The following is a 26,371-nucleotide window of genomic DNA, read 5'->3' as shown; positions in this document are numbered from 1 at the left end:
CCCCATCGTCTGGAAACATCATGTCCCTGATGAGTACTTCACGAACCTTGGTTTTCGCCCTCAGCCGGGACAGACTGAACAGCCTCCCATCCGATCTGGTGTGGAGGTAGACACCATCAGTTGATGTTCCAAAGGCGTGCTTCAGCATGACTGTGAAGAAGATGCCAAACAGGGTGGGGGCAAGCACACAGCCCTGCTTCACACCGCTGCGGATGTTGAAGGCCTCCGAAGAAGAGCCGTCGGACTGAACGACGCCCTTCATGCCTGTGTGGAATGACTGAACTATCCTGAAGAGACAACGAGAGTCTGTGAGAACAGAAAGCTGACGACACACACTAAAGTTGCAGTCTACAGGGCCTGCGTCCTCAGCACACTGCTTTACGGCAGCGAGACCTGGAGCGTCTACTCCAGACAAGAGCGGCGTCTCAACACTTTCCACCTTTGCAGCCTGAGACGCATTCCAGACATTAAATAGACCGACCGAGTCACCAACAATGAGGTCCTGGCCTGCGCCCAGATACCCAGCCTCTTCACCCTGCTCCAACAACGCCGTCTCCGCTGGCTGGGCCACGTACACCACATGTCAGACGGGAGGATCTAGAAAGACATGCTGTATGGGGAACTGGCCTCCGGCAAGAGAGCACAAGGGAGGCCCCATCTTCGTTTCAAAGACGTTTGCAAGAGAGACATGAAGTCACTGAAAATGAACGTCGAGAGGTGGGAGGACGTCGCAAGTGATCGCTCTCACTGGAGGCTGGAACTACGCAGAGGTCTAAGAAGAGAAGAGAAACTGAGACTTGCCGCTGAAGAAAAGCGCACTCGTTGGGAAAACAGCACCAAGACAACACTGGAGGACAGCACCTTCAAGTGCAGTCGCTGCAGCCGAGACTGTCACTCCCGTGTGGGACTCTACAGCCACAACAGACGCTGCTCTAACACAGACTGAAGCAAGACTTTCCAGGCGCAGATCCATGGTCTCGCGAGCCTAACAGATGTCACTCCCCTGCTAGTCCCAATTTTAGATTTAGATTATGAGAACACTCAGTCCTCTTTTATTGTCATTTAGAAATGCATACATGCATTAAGAAATGATACAGTGTTTCTCCAGAGTGTTATCACAGTAAACAAGACAGACCAAAGACTAACACTGACAGAACCACATAACTATAACATATAGTTACAGCAGTGCAAAGCAATACCATAATTTGATAAAGAACAGACCATAGGCACAGTAAAAAAAAAGTCTCAAAGCCCCGAGTCGATCGACTCCCGAGTCCCCGATAGCAGTTGGCAAAAGGGAGAAACTCCCTGCCATAAACCTCCAGGCACCGTCAACTTGCCAATACCTTGGAAGCAGCCGACCCCGAGTCCATCTGTCAGAAAACTCCGAGCTTCCGAGCAGCCTCTCCGATACAGCTTCCCGAGCGCCTTCAACCTCTCCCCAGCCGCTGAAACACGCAAAACTGAAGATTTCGGGGCCTTCAGCTCCGGAGATTCCGGTTACCACACAGTAGCAGCGGCAGCGAAGCGGGCATTTCAGAAGTTTTCCAGATGTTCCTCTGTGCTCTCACGTCTGTCTCCATCAAATCAGGATTGTGCACGGTCCCCTACTTGACAGATAACAGATATTCATCACCGAAGTGGCCGCGCACGCTGTCGTCACGCTGCCATCTTCTCCCCCCTCCCGGGAGGATTTCATCACTCATGTCATGTCTGTAGGCTCCTATGAGTTGATGTTAAGGACAAATAATGAAGAGAATCAGGCTTATTATCACTGACATATCTCACGAAATTTGTTGTTTTGCAGCAGCAGTTCAGTGCAATACATAAAATATGCTTTATAATAAGAAATATATATTGAAAAATAAACAAGTAGTGCAAAGTGAGAGCAAACATAGTGAAGTAGTGTTCGTGCGTTCATTGTCCGTTCAGAAATCTGATGGCGGAGAAGAAGCTGTTCCTGAAACATCGAGTCCATATCTTCAGACTGCTGTACCTCTTCACCGATGGTAGTAATGAGAAGAGAGCATGTCCTGGGTGGTGGAAGGAGCTACCAACAAAGCAACCATTGTTGAATATAGACAGCACTTACCGACCAAGCATATATCAAAAGTCATGCCACATAGTACATGTAATTTTTAAAAATGCATTAACATTTGAATTTACTACAGCAAGCACTTGGTTGAGCTGCCTCTCTTCTCATTGCCCTTAGATATGGCAAACCTTGGTTATAAGTAATGAATATTTGCCACTGTACACTTTCATGTTATAAATTGAATTTTGGCACATTTATAAAGTATGATAATTATAATTCTAATGCTTTTACAATTAGACGTTTAGTTAGCAAAATCATGAGTCTCTTTTTAATACTTTATCTTTACTGTTCTTCAGGCCTCTTGCTTATCTTTTCACCTCTTACTGTCCATAACTTCCATTGTTGTATTAAGTTGGAAATCAGATAAGTAAAGATTTTGTCATGGGAGTTATTCAGGTGGATAAAGTAAATCATTATTTATGGCTGGAATCGTGGCTGTTTCAGAGGAAATAATGAGACTGGGAATTAATCAAGGCATTCTGATATAATTAACAAAGAGGATGAAGTCTGCGTCACTTACAGATTCAATCAGAGTAAATCACTTCAATCAAGAGTAAAAAAAATTAACTCGGTCCCTGTCAGTTTTATATTGCATCAAGCCATACAGCTGGAATTTCAGAGAGTTTAGAACATCGAATGTAAAACATAGAGCATAGAATATTGCAGCACAAGAATTGGCCCTTTGGCCCTTAATATCTAGATGCTAGTTCAAAATAATCCTATCTGCCCGCACATGATTCATACCGTCTCCATTCCCTGCAAGATTCTCAGGAGCGTTCACATGTACTGAGGAATGTTGGTGTGCAGGTCCATGGCACCCTGAAAGTGGCAGCACGAGTGGGTAGCGTGGTAACAAAGATGTAGATCATACTTCCCTTCATCATTTGGGGTGCTGAGTATAAAAATGTGGAAGTCAGGGGCATTTCCACATTTGCAGTTTATCTGTAGTTCTGGAGAGGGTGCAGAAGAGGATCAACAGGAGGTTGCCTGGAGGAGAGAGAATTAGCTATAAAGAGAGATTGGACAAACTTGGATTATTTTCACAGAAGCATCAGAGACTGATAGAAGCATATAAAATTATAGGAGGCATAGCTAGGGCAAATGGCCAGAATCTTTTTCCAGAGGGGAAATGTTAAATAGTAGAGGGGATATCTTTGAGAGGAGAGGAGGAAAGTTTGAAGTGATTTAAAGGTAAGTTTTTTTTACACATTTCAAATTTCAAAATAAATTTAAAGCACAAATTAAAAGTTCAAAGTACATATGTGTCACCATATACTACCCTGAGATTCATTTTCTTGTGGGTATTCACAGTAGAATAAAGAAATACAGTAGAATCAATGAAGAACTACAAACAATGACTGACAAACAATGAATGTACAAAAGAAGACAAACTGCAAATATGAAAAATACACAAATAGATAAACAAACAAACAGACAAATTATAAATAAATAGCAAACATGAGTTGTAGAGTCCTTGAAAGTGAGTCCATAGGCTGTGGAACCTGTTCCGTGTTGAGATAAGTCAAGTTATCATTGCTGGTTCAGGAGCCTGATGGTTGAAGGGTAATAACTGTTCCTGAACCAGGTAATGTAAGAGTGAAGGTTCCTGTAACTCCTTCCTGATGGCAGCAGAGAGAAGAGAGCATGACCTGGATGGTGGGTTCCTTGACGATAGATACTGTGTTCTTGTGGCGACACTCCTTGTAGATGTGCTCAAAGATGGACAGCACTATTCCTGTGATTGACTGGGTTGTAGCCACCACCTTTTGTAGGGTTATCCACATAGAGGGTAGATGCCTGGAACTCTCAGCAAGGGAAGCCGTGGAACCAGATGCAATAGCATGAAATGAATTGGCATGAAATGAAAGGATATAGCATCCATGTAGGCAGATGAGACTGTTAGATGGCATTATTTTGGCCAAGTGGCCTGTGCTTTGCAATTCTACGTTCAGTGCTAACAGGAGCCAAATAGTTTGTGGCTTATTTTGAAACTGGTAAATCTGATTGATTCTCATGCATAAAACAAATCAAAAAGATGATGCTGTGGTATTACATCAGACTGATCCCACCTGAAGTATTGAATTAATCTGTTCCAAACACATCCATTGGGCATTTCAGAGGCATTAGAATTGTTAAATGACAGTTACACTTTTGGTCGCAATCTTTTGTGAAATTGCTTTGTCTATCAAAGAAAAAGCTCATCCTGAAGTCAGTACATTAAAATCAGCAATAAATCTATGGGGGTTCCATTCAATGAATTCAAGCCTTGCAACATGTTTGATTTAGGAAAGGAGGCAATGCAGGAGGAAGGAGGAGCAGTTCGGTAAGGTGTGATGAGTAGGGTCCTGTGATGGAGGGTTATGTTCCCAGTAGCCCACTGGGAAAGCTCCTTTCCTACTACAACACGAAGCAGACTGCCAGAGAACTGAAGCACTTGCCACAGACACATTTGGAGCTGGAGCCCAGGCGAGACACCTCAGGTTCATTCTGGGCTGCATCACTGACATCTTCCAGCTTGTTATGGGCTGTTGTATCCTGGGCCTCTATGCATCAGAGTGACCAACAATACAAAATACAACATGTATATTTGAAAAAGAAGAGTCATTAAAAATCAATAATCATGATAATGGCCCGAGTCATACTGGAGATGACCTAGGCCTCAAGTATCTCATTTCCCCACAGTCGTCTTCTGGACCATGAGGCTCCCAACGTCAGTGAGATCGATTAGTTGGTTGAGTAGTAATGCAGCAACAACTTCACACTCAACATCAGCAAGTCCAAAGAATTTATTGTAGATTTCCCGAAGCTGAAGTTGGGAGAACACACACACTGTTCCTCACTTGGGGATTAGTGGTAGAAAGGGTGAGCAGCCTCAAGTTCCTGGGTATCAATATCTTGGAGGATCTATACTGGCCAATACATTGATGGAATCATGAAGAAGGCAGCCCATGGCTCTACCTCGTTAGATGTTTGAGGAGATTGGTATGTCACCGAAGACTGTGCAAATTTCTACAGATGTACAGTGGAGAGCATTGTGACTGGCTGCAACACGGCCTGCTATGGAGGCTCTGATGTGCAGGAGCCTGGTATGGAGGCTGCAGATGGTGTTGGCTCAGCCAGCTCCATCTCAGTACAATCCTGCCCACCAATCAGAACATCTTTAAAAAGGCACAAAGGCAGTATCCATTCTTAAGGAACCCTCACCATTGGATTCATGCCTTCTTCTCATTACCACCATCAGGAAGGAGGTACAGGAGACTGAATAGCCACATTATACATCTTAGGAACTGTTTCTTCTCCTCCACCATCACATTTCTGAATGGTCAGTGAAGAACATAACTGCATTATTTCTCTTTTGCGCTGTTTGTTTATTTTTGTAACTTACAGTATTTTTTAACATCTTGTACTGTGCTGTTGCCACAAAACAGTGAATCTTGCACCATATGTCCGTGATAACAAACCTCATTCTGAATCTGTATTTGACTAGCCCCTTGTCTCTGGGCTGCCCGGATGGCTGTATGACAGCTGGTGCAGTCAAAGGTCTTTTCAACCCCCTCTCAGTATCTTTGATGGTCAGGGATAATTAATTAAAATTAAAAGTTGCTTATCTGCTTACAAAATAAATGAGTTAAATATATTGAGTACCCTTGCTATTTGCAATAGTGAAATAAAGACAAAAAAAGCAAAGTATGCAACATTCACTTAACTTAGTTATGACCCCATTCAGTGGAAGGGGTATTGCTTAAGATGCTAGCCATGACTGGCATAAAGTGAAGCAGCCCTGGATAAGGTGTATTTGGCTGCTGAGTTCAGCACAACACTGGTCAATCCACTTGTGGAGTGAGTATTCCAAATGGCTCAGTATTTCCTAACTACAAATATTAAAGCTGTGCTAACACACGAAAAGAATAATGTCAGTGGTACTGTTACAAATCTGTAGTCAAAGCTAAGTACATTGTAAAGGAAAATAAGGAAAACAGCAGTTATGTTTATTAATTATTTTTATCAATAAGTTTATCATATCTGGATGATATTGGCCTGGTGTGGAAACTGCTGTGGTTGTGACCATGCAAAAAAAAACTGCTGAGAGTTATGGACACAGAGCTGTCCATGATGTCAGGACGCTGAAATACAGACTCCACCAATGACGGGACCTAAAATTCCAGGCTTCAAACTTTGGACTCGCCAACTTGCACATATGGATCTCTGATCCTGGGACCCACAAAATTGTGGGGACTCACTGACCTATGGGGGATACCAACCCTCATTTATGCTGGTCTTCGTCCACAGTGCTCATTGGCCTGACGTCCATCCACAGATGTCTTCCTTGCACATCCACGTTGCTGGCCTTCAAATGCGGCGCATGGATCAGTGGCCTTGATTTCACCCTGACCACTAACTCCCTCACATCCCTGCCCTAAACCCTAACCTGACCTCTATCTCCTCTCTCTGGCCCCAAAACCATCGCTATGAACCTAAAAACTAATTAAGATTGAGCCACAACCTCAACAACAATTGCATCTTGGCAGTGAGCAGCTGTGAGTAATAAAGTATTTTCCTTCCTTCAAAACCATTTGGAGGATTTTTCAAAGATGCTTTTGGTGGTATTTATCCAGTGCTTTGAAAAGCTTTACATCAGCCTATTTTTCCTCAGAGTGCCCTCTCTCCTGTACAACATAGTCTAATTCTTCTACAGTGCTCCAAAAAATGCAGTGCTTGCAGAAAGATGTAAATTGTTGTCTGCCTGATGCAGGAATTGTGTAAGTCATGCAAAAATCATTCATACTAGGAAGCGCCCAGTCAGATTTTAGGAATGTACAAAATTAGCCAAAGATAATTGTTAATTGTAATATACATATTTAATTGCTTAGAGCTGAAGTAAAATGGCAAGAGTACAATAAGAGCAATTTCTATACTACAAATCCATCTAAAGTTGATTAACTAGTAATGATCAATGATATTGACAAACATCACATTTGGTCATTTCTATTTTCAAAAACTGTTTTCTGCTGACCTGTCCTGAAAAGCACTTCAATGTGAATGCTCTATCTTTCTTCCCACTAAATATATTTCCACTCAGTATTTCCTATTTTACCGGAAATGCATTAAAATAAACTTTTGTTGTTACTGGGCCAATAGTCGCAACCAAACTTAGTATGTTAATTAAAAATGCAGTAGGCCAAATGCAATGCAAATGAAGCATCCCACAAAAGTGTGCAAGCACGTAGCGCTGTTTTTGCAGAGAAACCCTGAAGCATGCTTTCACAAAGTTGAGCTAATTAATAGCATTACAAAAGCCATTAGCAGTTGTCTCAAAATATTTATTAAACGATTCATCTCTAAAAATAGAAAAAAGTTCAAAGTAAATTTTATTATTAGAGTATAAATATCTATGTCACCACATACAACTCTGAGGCTATTTGTCCTGCGGGCATACTCAGCAAATCTATAGATACTAGCTATAATAGGATCAATGGAAGATCAAGTAGAGCATAGAAGTCAACAAACTGTGCAAATGCAAATATAAATAAATAGCAATAAATAATGAGACCATGAAATAACAAGATAAAGAGTCCTTAAAATGAGACCATTGGTTGTGGAAACATTTCAATAGATGGGTGCAGTTATCCCCTTTTGTTCAAAAGCCTGATGGTTCTGTGACAAAGATGAAAGTGTCCATTTATTCTTGGTAAACATAAATATTCAGAGAGTTAATTACTTGAGCAGCTTTAATTATTGTCTGGTTAGGTTTTAAAACTAATCCTGACAATGAGCAGGAGAAGCTTGAAATGCTTTGAACAATGGTATTTTCTTTGATTCTTTTCATGTAATGAAATTTAAAATAGCATTAATGCAAAAACTGCACATTTTTGGTGTTTCATAGGAGCATGTATCATGTAAAATTTGACATATTTTGTTAAAGTAACTTCTTTACTTCTAAAATTCCAAACATTTAAATTATTAATGTTGAGTGCTGAATCTGAGACATTTAATGCAGATCAAGCAGGTAAATTTGGCTTCTGGCCATAACTAACAACATTTGGCCATTCTCACAACCCTAATCCTTTCTGAACATAGTGCTGGTTGCTGGATTTTTTTTCTCAAGTACTGATTGCATTACATTATCCAATAGGCTGCATTGACGTGTTTAAACATACTATATGCTTGTGTCAGTTTGAATAAGTATATAACTGACTCTGGGGAGATAGACGCCATTCTTTAAACTGTGAGTAAGACTGCCTTGAACATTGCCAAACCCTTGTTTCTACAGCCTCATACTTTCTGCTTCTTCTATAATCATGGAAAATATATGCCACATGAGGCTGTTCAGTGCATCACGTTTTGGTCTGTCACAACAGCTAACCAACCTCATCCCACCTCTGAGCATCAGATCTGTAGTTCTCCAATATATGGATACTCAGGTGCACATTCAAGCCCGATTTAAATATGGTGAGCATTTCAGCTTTGCCATAACAGTTTTGGAGTTCCAGAGCCCCCACTATCCTCTAAGTGGAAAAAAATATATATTTCCCTTACCTCCCTTTCAATCCTTCTATCAATTATCTTAATCCTGTATCCCCTGGGTTTTTGTCCCTCAGTTAACAGAAATAACTTCTTCCTATATACCTAGCCGCTTCTTGTTTTTGTCCACCTCAAAGAAGTCTCCCCTTTAGCATTATTTTTCACATGTACATCAAAACGTACAGTGGAATATGTCATTTGCATCAAATCAAATCAGCGAGAATTGTGCTGGGCAGCCCACAAGTGTCGCCACGCTTCCAGCGCCAACATAGCAAGCAATCCTAACCTTTGTTCATAGCTTCTGTTGTCAGCTATCTTGTTCTGCAAGCAAAGAAAGAGGGTCTCCATTGGTGAGAAGACAACTTGTATATAACCTCGCTTGAACTTAACTATACATTACTATCACCATTACTGCAACATGACTTACTGAACTTCTCTGCTTTTATTTTTGGATTTCTAGCATTTGTAGATTTCTTGATTTTTTTTAATGTGCAGGAACATGATTTACATTAAATCTGGATTAAAACAAAATATAATGGAAACGCTCACCGAGCCCAGATAAGAAGAAGGAAATAAGCAAATAGTTTCTCCATGGTATCATCAAGGCCCAAAGGAATGAGGTAGAAACCAATCCCTCCTTGTCGGTTAGAAAGTGCCGGATGAAGGATTATGGACAGAATTGGTTTATAAAAACATAAGAAATAGGAGCAGGAGTCGGCCATCTGGCCCATCAAGTCTGCTCCATCATTCACTAAGATCATGGCTGATCTGGCTGTGGACTCAGCTCCACCTACATTGAAGACCACTGTTTGATCATCACTATCTCTTCACTGACCTCACCTTCCATCACATCCATGTTATCTCTCTTTAGCATGTTGGACACGTTCTCCACCATGAAGAGTGACACAAAATAGTCATTCAAAGCCTCAGCTATTTCCACATTACCCAAATTTAACCCCCCTTTCCCATTTTCCTCAGGACCTACATTCACTTTGGCCATTCTTTTCCACTTCATATAATTATAAGAACTTTTACTATCTTTTTTATATTTTATGCTAGGTACTTTAATATCACCGGACAACAATTTTTTAAAGTGTTGCTTGCTCAGAATTTTTTTTGTTTATGATAGGCTGCTTGAAGCTGAACAGAAGTATAATTTCAGACTACTTGTATCACATAGGAATTTGGAGAAACAAGAAATTAACTTTTATTGAATAAAATGTGTTTAATTGCATAACAATGTTGATGCTTTGCAATAGCTCAGCTAAGCTAAAAATGTTTTGTTGATGATTTTCATTTGTACTCAGTGTCTAAAGCTTCTTGCTTAAGTGTCTAACAATAATCAGCCAGCATTGATGGATTCCAGTTGTCCTAATACTGTTTCTCCATGACTGTAATGTCCTGGTGAAACCTTTCACCATGCTCGTTACTGACAGCACCTAGATTTGTAGGGAAGAAGTCTAAATGGGAATGCAAAAACTGAATCTTTAGTGACATGTTGCACTTCATGGTTTTGTATGCTTGAAGCAGGTTGTCTACCAGTTGCATGTAGTTTGGTGCTCTGTAGTTGTCAAGAAAATTTTCAACAACACCCTTGAATGCAGTTTTCTCCAGTCCCACTAGAGGTTCTTCGAATTGCCATTCATTAATGACCTGTTTGATTTGTGTGACCAAAAAAAATATCTTCCTTAATCTTAGCATCAGCTACTCTGGGAAACATCTGTCTCAAATGCCAAAATCCTCCATGGGAACCTTTCTAAAACTTGTACTGCTATGCAGCATCCAATTTGCCTAAATATGTCCAGGCATGCCTGGACAAGATAGAAAACTTTTCAGCTTATATTGTGGGCAACATTTTAATTGGCTGAATTATGAATTGAAATAACAAATATAGGCAATTTTTAAAAAATGGTGCAAGGTAGGGAAATTTCATGGTTGATTTTTATGATCAGCAACTGAAAATCCATAAGATACACCCAAAGGTATTCAGGAAGCAAAATTTATGTTGTCCAGTGTAATCCATCTTCCCTTTCCATATTCCTTGCTTAATGGTTCTTTGTTGCTGGTTAAAGTCTTACTGATCTTCCAGTTTCCACTAGTCTTGGTGAGCTTGTATGCATTAGCTTTGGTTTGATACTTTCTTTTCAAAGTTCAAAGTAAATTTATTATCAACGTACCTAAATGTCACCATACATAACCCTAAAATTCATTTTCTGTCTGGCACGCACGGTTATTCCAAGAAACATTACAGAATCAATGAAAGGCTGCACCCAACTCAAGCAACCAATGAGCAAAAGACAACAAACTGCAAATACAAAAGAGAAAAATAATAATATTAATAATAATAAATTAAGTTATCTCCTCTGGTTCAAGAGCCTTTTATTTTCTTCCAAAGCTAGATCTCTCCACTCTTATTGCCCTTGCTTTTAACTGGAATATACTTTCGTTGACCCCTGTGAGAAATTGCTTTGGAAGTTTTTAACTGTTCCTCAACTGCCCCACTGTATAGCCTGTGTTCCTAGTCTAAGATAGCAAGGTCCTCCCTCATCCTGTTGTAGTCTTCATTTTTTAGGCATAATACACAGATTTTAGATTGAAATTTTGCACCCCCTATTTGTATGAGAAATTCAATCATACTGTGATCACTCTTTTCAAGAGGATCCCTAGCTATGAATTTGTTAATTTTACCTGTCTCATTGCATAGGACAAAATCAAATATAGCATTTTACTTTGTGGATTTACTAAAATGTTATTTAAGAAAGCTATCACAGATGCATTCTATTAAATATTCTTCAAGGCTGCCTTGACCCAACTTGATTTGTCGAATTTATATGCAAGTCAAAGTCCCCCAAGAAAACTGCCATTCCATTCTTACATGTAACACCTATTTCTTGGTTTAATGTCATTATCGGGTGACCTAAAGACAAATCCCACTGGTGATTCTTTTGTCCCTTTATTATTCCTAATTTCTTCCCAGATTACTCAACATTCTGTTCCTTATACCATCTCTCACTGTCACTGATCTCACCCTTAGTTAAGAGCGTTTGTCCACCTCTCGTACCTTCCTGCCTTCCATATTACCTGATGTCCTTGGATACTTAGTTCCCAATCATCTTCACCCTGCAACCACATTTCTGTAATGTCCTTTGTATCATATCCCTCTGTACTGTTTTGTACCACAGGTTTGCTGACCTTGTTTTGAATATCATGGACATTCAGATAAAGTGCCCTCATACCCATTGTCCTTTTAGAACCTTTGTGTCCTTTGCATTTGACTTATCTCTAATACACTCTTGCTTTTTTTTTTGCTTTTCTAACCTTTGATGTGATCCCTGCATTGCTTCCATCTGTTTTTCCACCGAGTTTTCCAACTGCCTGCCATTTCTCCGTCCCAGCAGCACTAGCAAACAATCATCCTAGGACATCAGTTCTGGTCCAGCCCATGTGTAGACAATCCAGTTTATGCTGGTCCCACATCCCCCAGAACTGGTTCGAATGCCTCAGGATTCTGGAACTCTCCCTCCTGCACCACAGCTCAAGCCACATACCCTAACTCTGCTGTTGTTCCTACTCTGACTGGCACATGGCCAGGAGAGGGGCAATGTCCATCAAACCATCCTCTTTAAAATCAGAACCATACTTTCTGCTGAGGGAGGAGATATATGTATAGATGCTGAATAAACCACATAATTAATCACTAGTTAACTCTTTTTGCCTGTTATTACTACTTTTAGGTTAAATTATGCATCTCCTTTGAAAAGCTCAGTTTTGCACAAGATGGAAGGTAATTTATCCACTGACACTCCATGTGTCAGGATCTTTTTAACTGAAGCAGATTCAAACACCTCCTCCCTCAGCAGAAAGTATGGTTCTGATTTTAGAGAGAACATGCAGAATTTTTTCCTAAAAGTAGTAAAAACACAGGCCTAGGGAGTTAGCTAGTGACTAATTACGTGATTTATTCAGCATCTATACACAGAGAAGATTGTTTGTTTTCACGATTTTCATTTGCACTTTATTTATAGGTTATTCCAAAACATTAAATTTCCATTTGTGAACACATTTCCATTGAATAAAATATTCTAAGTACTGCATCGCCAATAATTGAACTTTTGTGTAAGTGATTTCAATGAAATGGAGCACATAGTTCAAATGAACTTATTTAAAATTCCATCAGTGCAAATATAAGCACAGCACATATTTGATGGCCTACTTTATAGTTTATATATTAATTTATTTCACTGTGAAAATTATTTAATTTTACAATGTACAGTTACTCAGATATTTGACTGTACAGCTTGGTTTTTATCAACACAATGCAGATGACAATAAATTTTTCCCAGAGGGGAACATGTTTGTTATGGTCTTTGCATCAGATTGTGCCATTCCAGAAATGAATCATATGTACTTGAATCAGCCATTTTCCTAGTACAGTGTGCATATAATGAAGTAATTTGCTGTGCATGAGAAAGGCAAGAGTGGACATTAGACCTTCAGAAAATGATGTTGAAGAAGTAGTAATAAAGGAAAAAGGAATGGCAGATAAACTAAATAAGTATTTTGCATTGTCATTGCTGTGGAAGACACAAGCAGTATGCCGGAAATTCAAGAGTGTCAGGGGGCAGAAGTGAGTGTAGTCACTATTACTAAGGAGAAGGTGCTTGGGAAACTGAAAGGTCTGAAAGTAGATAAGTCACCTGGACCAGATGGACTACATCCCGGAGTTCTGAAAGAGATAGCTGAAGAGACTATGGAGGCATTAATAGTGATCTTTCAAAATTCACTAGGTTCTTGAGGTTCTGGAATTGTTCCTCAGGACTAAAAAATCACAAATGTCACTTCACTCTTTATGACGGGAAGGAAGCAAAAGATAGGAAACTATAGGCCAGATGGCCTGACTTTAGTAGTTGGTAAGAGTTTAGAGTACAATATTAAGGATGAAATTTCTTGAAAGCACAAGATGAAATAGGCCAAAGTCAGCAGGTTTCATAGAACAGTACTGCCTAGAATAGGCCCTTTAGCCCACAATATTGTGCCAACCAATTAAGTTATTAATCAAATGGTTAACCGAACTAATCTTTTCTGCCTATAAAATGTCCATATATTCCAGTGTACTCACATTCATATGCCTATCTAAACATCTCTTAAAAGTCCCTAATGTATCCGCCTCTACCACCTCACCAGGCAGTGTGTTCCAGGTATCCACCACTGTCTTTGTAAAAAACCTGCCTCTCACGTCTCCTTTGAACTTATCCCTCACTTTAAATGCAAGCCTTCTAGTATTGGGCATTTCAGCGCTGGGAAAAAGATAAATTAGACTGTCTGTCTACTCTATCTATGTCTGTCATAATTTTATAAACCTCTATCAGATCTCCAGACAGCCTCTGACGCTCCAGAGAAACCAACCCAAGTTTGTCCAACATCTCGTTATAGCACATGCCCTCTAATCCTGGTAAGCCTCTTCTACATCCTCTCCAAGGCCTAGGCATCCTTCCTATAATGGGGTAATAACTGTATGCAATACTCCAGATGCAGCCTAATTAGAGTTTTATAAAGTTGTAACATAATTTCATGACTTTTGAACTCAGTGCCTCAACTAGCAAAGGCAAGCAAGACATATACCTTCCTAACCACCCTAACAACCTGTGTAGCCACTTTCCAGAAGCTATGAACTTGGGCCCAAAGATCCCTTTGATCATCAACACTGTAAGGGTCTCCCAAGAGGGACCTCATCAAACCCCTTACTAAAACCCCTGTCGGCAACACCCACAGCTCTACTTTCATCAATCCCATTGTCACCTCCTCAAAAAACTCAAACAAGTCAATAAGACACAACTTGCCCTGCACAGAGCTGTGCTGGCTCTTCCAAATTAGGCCATGGTTTTCCAAAATCCTATAAGTTCTATCCCTAATAATTCTGCCCAGGAACTTTCCTACCACTGACATGAGACCCACCGGGCTATAGCTTCCAGGTTCCCTTCCTGAATAATGGAGTAACATTAGCTACTCGCCAGTCCTCTATGGCTACAGAGAGCACAGAGATATTGGTCAAGGCCACAGCGATCACTTCTATTGCCTCTCTTAATAACCTGGAGACTTATCCACCTTAATGCTCTTTAAGAGATCCAACACTGCCTCCTCCTTTACATTGAAATGCCCGAACAGATGAATATTCTGGGCACTGATCTCCCTATCCTCCACTTCCTTCTCCTTGGTAAATACCAACACAAAATATTCATTGAGGATCTCACTCACATCCTCAGCATCCAAGCAAATGTTGTCCCCTTTATCCCTGAGAAGTCCTACTCTCTCCCTAGTTATCCTCTTGCTCTAGATGTATGTATAGAATGCCTTGGGGTTCTCTTTAATCCTACTTGCCAAGGACATTTCATGACCCCTCCTACTTGCCAAGGACTTTTCATGACCCCTCCTACTTCCTAATAAGGCTTTCCTAATTCCCTTCTTGAGTTACCTAAGCCCCCCAGTGGTGTCCAAAGGAATATACATGTTGTTGAGGAGAATGGCCACAGGGAAATGCTGCCTGACTGTTTACTTCCCTTACCTCTCCTGGTGGTCACCCATCTACTATTTGAAGCCTGCACTCTGCGTGTGACAACCTCTGTAAAACTTCCATCCCTGACGTTTTCAGCCTCCCGGATGGACATCAGTACATCCAGCTCCAGCTCAGTTCCTTGACTTCGTCCATCAGGAGCTGAAGTTGGGTTTATTTCCCACAGGTGTAGTCATTGTGGAGACTGTTAGGCACTCTGTGATCCCACAGCTTAGAGAAACAGCATTCCACTGCCTTAACTACTATCCTGCCTGCCTCTTATAACCTAGCTTATAGCTTTGGCTCTAACTTCTTAAGTTATGTTCTACAATTAAATAAATGATTCCAAGTGACTCAACATCCTTAGCCTCTGCCTGTTCTCGCCAAAGCCTTACGCTCTAACCCTGGCCCTCTCTCACAAAAGCCGCTCCCACAATGACTGCTCCACCTCAACCAAACTTGCTTTTGTTGGTCCTTGCTAAATTAATAATAACCCACATGATCTCCCACTCTGCAGGCAACTCCTAACAGCTCCCACACACAAAATGCTGGAGGAACTCAGCAGGTCAAGCAGCTTCCATCGAAAAAAGTACAGTCGACATTTTGGGCCAAGATGCTTTGGTAGAACTGGAGAAAAAAAGATGAGGAGTAGTTTTAAAAGATGGGGGTGGGGGGGCAGAGAAACACAAGGTGATAGGTGAAACCAGGAGGGGGGAAGGATGAAGTAAAGAGCTGGGAGGTTGATTGATGAAAGAGATACTCACATTCTTGACAGGCACCACTAGCTTTTTTAAAACTACTGTGTAAAGTCCACAAAGAACTTTCTCCAATTCTCTTCGCAATCTCCCACTCCACAAACAGGTCCCGACAGGCCGTGCTCACTTTTTGAAACTAACACGTAAATTCCAGAAGGGGAATTCTTGCTTGGCAAACTTTCTGGAGTTCTTTCAGGAAGTAACAAGCAACATAGACAAAGAAGTGTCAGTTTATGTGTTTTACATGGGTTTTCAGAAGGCCTTTGACAAAGTGCGGCATCAGATACTGCTAAACAAGATAGGAGCTCATGATGTTACAGGAAAGGTATTAGCATGGATAGAGGATTGGCTGACAGGCAGAAGGCAAAGAGTGGGAATAAAGGGGGCCTTTTCTGGTTGGCTGCTGGTTGCTAGTAGTGTTCCACAGGGATTGGTGTTGGTCCATTAATTTTCATGTTATTTGTTAATGATCTGGATGATGGAATTGATGGCTTGTACCCATGTTTGCAGATAAATACAAAGATAGGTGGAAGGGAAGGTAGTTCTCAGAAAGGAGAGAGTCTGCATTAAGCCTTGGACAGGTGAGAAAGATGGGCAAATAAGTGGCAGATGAAAAGCAACATTGGGATGTATATGGTCATGCACTTTTTTAAAGTGGGGAGAGACTTCAGAAATTGGAAGTGCAAAGGACTTGGGAGTTTTAGTGCAAAATTCCCTGAAGGTCAACTTGCAGGTGATATCAGTAGTGAGGAAGGCAAATGCAATGTTAGCATTCATTTCATGAGGATTGGAATATAAAATCAAGGATGTAACGGTAAGACTTTATAAGGCACTGGTCAGACCAAACGTGGGCTATTATGATCAGTTTTGGATCCCATATCTAAGGAAGCGTCCATTGACATTGGAGAGAGTCCAGAGGAGGTTTATGACAAAGATCCTGGAGATGAAACAATTAAAGTATGAGGAGTACTTGATGGAGCTCCTTATACTTTAACATGTACTCACTGGTGTTTAGAAGGATGAGGGGAATCTCATTGAAACCTACTGAATATTGATAGGCCTGGATATAGTGGACGTGCAGAAGATGGTTCCAGTAGTGGAGGAATCTAGGACCAGCGATGCAAAAGTACTGCTTTAGTCAGGTGGTAGTGAATCTGTCGAATTCATTGCCATAGAGGGTTGTGGAGCCCAACTCAATGGGTATATTTAAGCTGGAAGCAGTTAGGTTCTCGATTACTATGGGTATCCAAGATCATAGGGAGAAGGCAGGAAAATGGTGTTGGTAAGGAATGGTAGATCAGCCATGATGGAATTCCAGAAGCTCTCCTCTACAATCACTATGAGCACCGGTGCCCCACAAGGCTGTGTACTTAACCCCCTGCTGTACTCACTGTACACCCATGATTGAGTAGCCCAGTTTCCATCAAACTCAATATATGTTTGCTGATGACACGACAATTGTAGGCCGTATCTCGGGTAATGATGAGTTTGAGTACAGAGAGGAAATTAAGAACCTGGTGGCATGGTGTGAAGAAAATACCCTATCCCTCAACGTCAGCAAGACGAAGGAATTGGTTGTTGACTTCGGAAGGAGTAGCAGACCGCACAACCCCATTTACATCGGTGGTGCGCAAGTGGAACAGATCAAAAGCTTTAAGTTCCTCAGGGTCAATATCACAAATGACCTGACTTGGTCCAACCAAGCAGAGTCCACTGCTAAGAAGGCCCACCAGTGCCTTTACTTCCTGAGAAAGCTAAAGAAATTTGGCCTGTCCCCTAAAACCCTCACTAATTTTTATAGATGCCCCGTAGAAAGCATTCTTCTAGGATGCATCACAACCTGGTATGGAAGATGTCCTGTCCAAGACCGGAAGAAGCTGGAGAAGATCGTGAACATGGCACAGCACATTACACAAACCGATCTTCTGTCCTTGGACTCACTTTACACCGCATGCTGTCGGAGCAGTGCTGCCAGGATAGTCAAGGACACGACCCACCCAGCCAACACACTTTTCGTCTCTCTTCCCTCCAGAAGGAGGCTCAGGAGTGTGAAGACCCGTACAGCCAGATTTGGGAACAGCTTCTTTCCAACTGCTGAACAGATCCTGACCCGGATCTGAGCCATACCCTCCAAATATCCAGACCTGCCTCTCAGTTTCTTTGCACTACCTTACTTCCCCTCTTCTATTTTCTGTTTATGATTTATAATTTAAATTTTTAATACTTACTATCGATTTGTACTCCAGGGAGCATGAAGCACAGAATCAAATATCGCTGTGATGATTGTACGTTCTGGTATCAATTGTTTGGTGACAATAAAGTATAAAGTATAACAGACTCGATGGGCTGAATGATTGAATCCTGCTCTGATGTCTTATGGTCTTATGGACTAAGGCAATGCACTCTTGGGGTCTCCACCACATCTGCTCTCAGGATGAGGTTTTTCATTCCAGGATGAAGGAGATGTCCTCCTTTTTTAAAGAAAGGGGCTTCCTTACCTCCACCATCAGCTCTGCTCTCAAATGCATCTCTCCCATTTCACGCACATCTGCTCTCACTCCACCCTCCGGCCACCCCACTAAGAATAGGGTTCCCTTTGTCCTCACCTACCACCCGACCAGCCTCCAGGTCCAACATATTCTCCATAACTTCCGCCACCTCCAACGGGATCCCACAACTAAGCACATCTTTCCTTCCCCGCCTCTTTCTGCTTTCTGCAGGGATTGATCCCTAAGTGACTCCCTTGTCCATTCCTCCCCCCCCCACCCCCATCCCTTCCCACGGATCTCCCTCCTGGCACTTATCCTTGTAAGTGGAACAAGTGCTACACATGCCCTTACACTTCCTCCCTCACCACCATTCAGGGCCCCAGACAGTCCTTCCAGGTGAGGCGACACTTCACCTGTGAGTCGGCTGGGGTGATATACTGCGTCCGGTGCTTCCGGTGCAGCCTGCTATATTTTGGCGAGACCAGAGGCAGACTGGGAGACTATTTCACTGAACACCTACGTTCTGTCTGCCAGAGAAAGCAGGATCACCCAGTGGCCACACATTTTAATTCTACGTCCCATTCCCATTCTGACATGTCTATTCACGGCCTCCTCTACTGTCAAAATGAAGCCACACTCAGGTTGGGGGAACAACACCTTATATTCCATCTGGGTAGCCTCCCACCTGATGACATAAACATTGACTTCTCTACCTTCTGCTAATGCCCCACCTCCCCTTCATACCCCATCCCTTATTTATTTATTTATTTATTTATCTATCATTATTATTATTATTTCTTCTCTCTCTTTTTTCTCCCTCTGTCTCTCTCACTACAACTCCTTGCCCACCCTCTGGGCTCCCCTCCCCCTTTCTTTCTCCCTAGGCCTCCCGTCCCATGATCCTCTCCCTTCTCCAGCCTCGTATCCCTTTTGCCAATCAACTTTCCAGCTCTTAGCTCCATCCCTCCCCCTCCTGTCTTCTCCTATCATTACGGATCTTCCCCTCCCCCTCCCCCTCTCAAATCTCTTGCTAGCCCTTCTTTCAGTTAGTCCTGATGAAGGGTCTCAGCCCGAAACGTCAACTGTACCTCTTCCTATAGATGCTGCCTGGCCTGCTGTGTTCATCAGCATTTTTTATGTGTGTTGCTTGAATTTCCAGCATCTGCAGATTTCCTCATGTTTGCACTCTTGGGGTATTGGTCTACAGAGGGTCCACCCTGAGCAGGACTGGACCCTGCATAGGGAACCCAACTCAAGTTGGTCCCTTTTAATGTATTTATTTACCTGCTCTCCTTTATGTTTCCCATCTCTACACCAGTCCCACCTCCTGGAAAACTCACAACCTCCATCCAAACCCATCAATGACCTTGCCATCTAAGCTTTCTGAAGCACCTTCAGTAACTCCAAAAGACTGAAGTAGGGTAAATACTGAAAGGCTTTTATTCGCTATACAATACAACCTCCATGGTGAGTGTCTGCCCCCGGACTGAGGGGGAGGGGCAAGGCAAAATCACTTTTATTCAGGAACTGTGGGAGAAGCCACAGAGGCAGTCAGCAGAGGGGCGTGTCCAGACAGTTAACCCAGTTACAACATTTATATGGTTTACCACACTTTCCCACCCGACATTTACACACTGTGGCTCTTCTATCCAAACTAGTGTCCATTGGCATGGAAAGTCTTACTACAGCATTACATCTTCCTTCTTTGAAGAAGTACAACGTTCCCACTGGCTCCCAGGAATCTCTGGTTTATGACTGCTCAAAGTAATGAAAGGTCATCCAGAATAATTCTGAGGACCCCCAGTCTGTATTGGAACAAGGCAGAGGTCTTGCAAAATCAATGAGAACAGTGTAAGACATCTACAGTACCTCTGTGCACAATCTTCAAAACCTATGTGGTCTATTATTTGCTTCAGGCAAATTTGTTCGAAAAACAATAATTCTGTTTACCTGAGCTCCAGATTTCTATTTATTTTATTAATTAGCTCCACTGAAAGGACCTGAGAGTTCAATGGTGTGATACCGAGTGCTTGTGAAATACAGGAATAGGAATTGTATTATCTGCCCAATGGGAATTGTTGAAAGAGAGAACGACCAGGGTGGGAGAAGCTCTTAATTACATTGGCTGTTTTTCCAAACAGAGGTGGAATCTAAGAAAGGGAGAGTATTTTTCATGATGGATTGAACTGCATTCACAATTCTCTGCAATTTCTTGTGGTCTTTAATAGAGTAGTAATTATACCAAGTTGTGACGTATTTGGACAGAATGCTTTCTGTGGTGCATCTGTAAAATCTAATTTCCTTATCCCTTGAGGAAGTAGAGGCATTGGTGTACTGTCCATGTGGCTGGAACCTATTTTGCAATGCAAGAAGGCTTACCATCCTTCAAATTTAAGAAGTTGATTTATAGCTTCAGATACCATTTAAAAAGCAGCTATATGAGCACTTGAGTTATCAAGGCTATGAGCCAATTACTAGTAAGTGTTATTAGTATGGATAAGCAGCATATGCTGGGTTGGCTGAAAGGCTTTTTCTGTATTGTATTACTATGACTCAATACCACACCAAAGCTGGTCTATACTGACATTTTATAACCTGATGCAACCTGATTCTAAAAGGGTTTTTGGCTAACGATCATGACAAAACTGAAGAGAGTTTGGTGTAATTTTATAATGGCTTTATTTAAATGACTAAATGCATGGAGAGGTGCAGAGGAGATTCACCAGGATGTTGTCTGGAATGGAATGTCTCACTATCGAAGTGCCATTGGATAAACTTTACTTTTTATGGAACAGAGGAGACTGAGAGGGGGACCTGACTGAGGTGTACAACTAGGTTTGCCAACTGTCCCATATTAGCCGGGACATCCCGTATATTGGGCTAAATTGGTTTGTTCCATACGAGACCACCCTTATCCTGTATTTCCCCTGCTAAAGTAGAGCGTTCCTATGAAACCATTCGTAAGCCGAAATGGCGTAAAACGCAGAAGCAATTACCATTAGTTTATATGGGAAATATTTTTGAGCGTTCCCAGACCCAAAAAATAACCTACCAAATTATACCAATGATACACAAAACCTAAAATAACACCAACATATAGTAAAAGCAGGAATGATATGATAAATACACAGCCTATATAAAGTAGAAATAATGTATGTACAGTGCATCAGAATTGGGAAGATTAAGCCAAAACTGATTTGTAGAAAAAATCGGCATGTATACGCACATCACGCATGAGCACATAGGTGCCCGTGCAAGGCTTCATGGTCATGGTAGTCTTTCTCGGGGTAAACACAAGTGTCCCGTATTTGACTGCTACTTTTGTCCCTTATTTGGGAGTGAGAAAGTTGGTAACCCAATGTACAACAGTAGGAGTGGCTTAGAGAGGACAAGCAGTTGAAGTTTTTCCCAGTTACAGTGGTGCCTAAAATTAAAGGCTATAGGTTTATGGTAAAGTGAGAAGAGGTTTAGAGGGGATTTAATGAAGAATTTTTGACTGAGGTAGTGGTTGGAATCTAGAATACATTCCTGAGTGGATCCCGGAGCTCCTGGAGCAGGCCAACTCACAATTCACAATATTTAAGAAATTAGGAGAAGGGAAGATGGCGGCGTGACACAGCTCGCAGCGGCCACTCCGGTGGTGATGTCTGTTATCTGTCAAGTAGGGTGCCGTGCACAATCCTGATTTGCTGGAGACGGACGTGAGAGCACGGAGGAACATCTGGAGAAACTTCTGAAATGCCTGCTTCGCTGCTGCTGCTACTGTGTGGTCCAGAATCTCCGGAGGAGAAGGCCCGAGTCCTCGGCTTTGCTTGTTGCTTGGCGGCCGGGGCGGGGTCGAAGTACTCGGCAGGGGATGGTGCTCAGAGAGGCTGTGTCGGAGGGGCTGGTCGGAGGCTCGAAGTTTTCAGACGGACTCAGAGTCCATTGCGGTTGGGTGCTTCCAATGGTGCTGCGTCGGCAAGTTGACGGTGCTTAGAGGTTCTTGGCAGGAACCGTTCCTCCCTTCTACCGTCTGCGTGAGATGATGAGGCTATTGGGACTTTGAGACTTTTTTTTACCATGCCCATGGTCTGCTCTTTATCAAATTACGGTATTGCTTTGCACTGTTGTAACTGTATGTTATAATTATGTGGTTTTGTCAGTTTTAGTCTTGGTTTGTCCTGTGTTTTCTTGTGATATCATTCTGGAGGAACATTGTATTATTTTTAATGCATGCATTTCTAAATGACAATAAATGAGGACTGAGTGTCCTCATAATCTAATAATCTAATCTAATCTAATATCTAGACAAGTGTTTAAATTGTTAAGGTATGGAAAACTCAGAGTGAGTGTTTGTAAACGGGATTAAAGTAGATGGTTAATTGGAGGTCAACATGTAAATGGTGGGACAGAAGGCCTGTTTCTGTGCTGGATAACTTTCAAATGTCAGTCACAGAATCCTAACTTGTCATTTACTTGCATCTGACCCTTGACCTGACTCCCCTTCATAACTATTATCCTAACTTATCCCAGCCTCATTCCTGGCTCTGACTATTGGGTTTTGAAATGGCACAGCGTCCAAAGAAAACCCTTCATGCTGTGTAAGTCTGGCTCCCCTATGCCTGACACCTTGAGCACAATATTTGATATTTTATAGTGATTTTTGTTGTTTTTTTAGTGTGTTTTTTGGTTTGTGGGGATGTTTTGGGGTCAGGTTAGGGTTTTGGGGACAGGGACATGGGGAAATTAGAAACAGGCTGGAGGCTTAAGTCTCGGCTCCACAGTTGACCAACAACGAAGGACGTGGGACATCAGCGGACCGGGCCAGGGTGTCTGGCCAACAGGCCAACATGGACAGAGGCAGATAGCTCCTGCAGGGTCAGCAAATTGTCAAGGGGCTGTGAAGTAGGAGCTCTATGCTGGCAGGAGGAACTTCCACTTCACTCGTACATTGCCTGCTCTGTAATATTATCAACCGTGAATGAACTTAATAAATCAGCTTACTTTAAAACCAAAGGTGACTTTGCAGGAACGCACTAAGTCACCATCACTGCATTCTGATTAATGTGGTGCTCTGCAGAGGACCGTTATCCATTCGGAGATACAGCATGAAATCATGCCTTTCAGGCCCAACAAGCCCTTGCTGCTCAGTTACACAATGTGACTGATTAACATACTAACCAATTCTTTGGACTGTGGGAGGAAACTGGAGCATCCGAAGGAAACCTACATGGTCACGGGGAGAATGTGCAAACTCCTAACAGTCGGTAGCAGAACGGGACCAGCTCACTGGCGATGTAATAGCATTATGTCATCGCTACACTAAAGTGCCATTCCATAAATCCTTTATAAAAGAATTCTAAGGAAAAATGAAATGACATTGGGTTGAGTGAATGAGAATAATGTCTGATAAAAGCCACATCTATCCAAACATGAGAGCTTACTGTGAACAGCCCGCAGCCTTATTTCAGCTGGTTCATTTTCATTTTACTGTCTCTCAGGAAATCAGTCCTGCAACAATTGTTCAGAACCACACTAACTGATATGGAAGGATATGTCACATGGGATCCAGGGTGGCGAGCCAGTCGGATACAAAATTGACTTGGGGGGGGGGGGGGTGTAAGTAGACAGAGGGTGGTAGTGAAGGATTTGATTTCTTTTTTTAAATTTTTACATTTGATGGGCCAAAGGGATCGGTCCTGTGTACATTGTTGTTTCTTGTCCACGTTAACAATTTGAGCACGTAGATGGCATGATTAGAAAGTTTGCAGATGACACCAATGTTGATGGTGTGATGGGCAGCAGAATCTAGGTTAACTAGGAAAGTGGGCCAAGGAATGACAGATGGAATTTAACTCAGACAAGTGCAAGGTGATGCATTTTGGAAAGTTAAACTAGGGCAGGACATACAGAGTGAAAGATCAAACCTGGGGGACAAGTATACAACTCTCTGAAAGTGGCAACACAAGTAAATAAGGTGGAGAAGAGGGTGTATCACTCATTTGTCTTCATCAGAGTTGGGTGTAATGTTTCAGCTATGTAGGATGTTGGTGAGATTGTTGGGAAAGATCTGACAGAAATATTATAGGAAGGATGTGATTAAGCTAGAGAGGTGCAGAAAAGATTCACCTGGATGTTGTAGGGCTTGAGTGATCAGGAGAGACTACATAAACTGAGACTGTTTTTTTCCCCGGAGTGAAAGAAGCTCAGAGCTGACCTGCTTGAGGTTTATAAAATCATGAGGGCTGTCACAGTCTTTTTCCCACAAAAGGCAATTCTAAAGGTAGAATGCATATTAAAATGAGAGGAAAATGATATAAAGGGGATCCTGAGGGGCAGATTTTTTTACAGAGAGGGTGATAGCCATGTCTAATTAGCTATGAGTGGGTATAATGCAATGTTTAAAAGATACTGGAACAGGTACATGGACCGGAAGGATCTAGAAGGATATAGACCAAATGCAAGCAAAGAGGGCTCGTACAGGAAGATGCCTTGGACAATTGGGGCCGAGGAGTTGTTTCCATAACTCTAGGACTTTAGGCAGACTGATCAGTTGTACCCAGTGGTCAGACCATCCTATCTAACAAACATAAGTTCATAAATGGGATGAAGAGAATGCAGTGTTCTCTTCTGCCCTTTCTTCATGTACCAAATACTTTATTAGAGGGGATGAGATGTCTGCCTTTCCTCTCTACTACTGTTGTTGCTAAAACAATCTGGGGGACTGTTACCGTATTTTCTGGGTGTCCAATATCATGGTATATGTGTGGGCCTCCATCAGTCATGGTTGACCATGGATATTGTGTCTGAACAGTCTAGATACGCAAGCCTGGGCAGTACAATATGGAAAGCAAGCTGTTGCCCATGTAGCAAGCTCTACACATCTGATGAACCCAAAGGAATGACAGAGACCGATGCAGTTTGACACCAGCAACATCATAGGAGTTGTCACTCAGCATTGAACTCAACCTAGGCCTGCCTCAGGGACTCCAGCTCCAAATTTTTCCCTCAGGGTTTACTCCCAAAGCCTCCTCCATGAGTGGGTATAGCTACAACACAGCAAAGGTTTGAGATCAGAGTTTTCCTTCTCCTAGATGAGCTGCCAACCATGGTCGATGAGCCCCAAAATCAATGTGAAGGTGAAGAAAGTCAAGCCCACGTCTCACCATCCTTAATTTATGTGTCAGACTGACAGGCACACTGACTAAGTAAAAACCACACACTATGTCTCTCAGAGTTGATTATTAACATACAGCTGAAGTGGCTACAAGAAATAGTAGTTGAGGTTCTATATTTATGAGAAACTGGAGCTGTAAAAGCTGTTGTAAATTGCACACAATACTGCCACTTGAAAAAGATTTAATGTTTTGATAAGCCTTCTTGTTGGCCTTATCTCTATGTTTGCTGAGGATCATCATGTCACTGTTTCTCAAATTCCATCCAACATTCTTTGACATTTTGTGAAATAAATGTATTTTTGACTGAATAAAACAGTTTTTCAAACCTTTATTCCGAAGAATTCTTTCCTGCTCACTCATGAAGTTTGTACTGTTCTGTCCATTCATTTCAAAATTCTTAGACACAAGAAAAGAACAAATATATTTCAAATATCCCTGCCTTGACTATTTTTGTTAAAACTGTCATTGTTTAGAGCTTGTTTCAAGATACATAAATAACATTGCTGAAGCCCTCGCACAAGATTATTTGACATTGACTTTTTTCCTCATCCTTTAGGAATCTTCGTGTGTCACATTTTTCTTTTATTTTGATATTGTTTATCTTTTGGCTTAAGGACCCAGCACACTGCAAGCCCATGGAAAACATTTTGAAGTTCACTCCAATACAGGCAGAATGCTGTTCTCTGCAGCAGAGGAAGAGGTGGTAGTCGGAGCTGATAGACTTCGAGTCACAGGTACTGAATATTTCTTGTGTACTCATATCAAGAAGATGGGGTAATAGTTATGAATCTTATAGATAA

At 41.9% G+C, this 26,371-nt stretch overlaps 1 protein-coding gene across 9 annotated transcripts in view; it reads left to right on the top strand.

Moving 5' to 3' along the window:
* Positions 1–26,371, top strand: part of LOC140200156 (gamma-sarcoglycan-like) — a 630,311-nt gene that overhangs the window by 471,082 nt on the left and 132,858 nt on the right. For all 9 annotated transcript variants that reach the window (XM_072263045.1, XM_072263048.1, XM_072263047.1 and 6 more), the window contains one exon: positions 26,186–26,305. In XM_072263045.1, the coding sequence (XP_072119146.1) occupies positions 26,186–26,305 (120 nt within the window). The remainder of the gene's footprint in view (positions 1–26,185; positions 26,306–26,371) is intronic.

This window comes from Mobula birostris, chromosome 7, assembly GCF_030028105.1.
Source record: "Mobula birostris isolate sMobBir1 chromosome 7, sMobBir1.hap1, whole genome shotgun sequence".
Classification (NCBI taxonomy): Eukaryota; Metazoa; Chordata; class Chondrichthyes; order Myliobatiformes; family Myliobatidae; genus Mobula; species Mobula birostris.
This window is presented reverse-complemented; position numbering and strand designations above follow the sequence as displayed.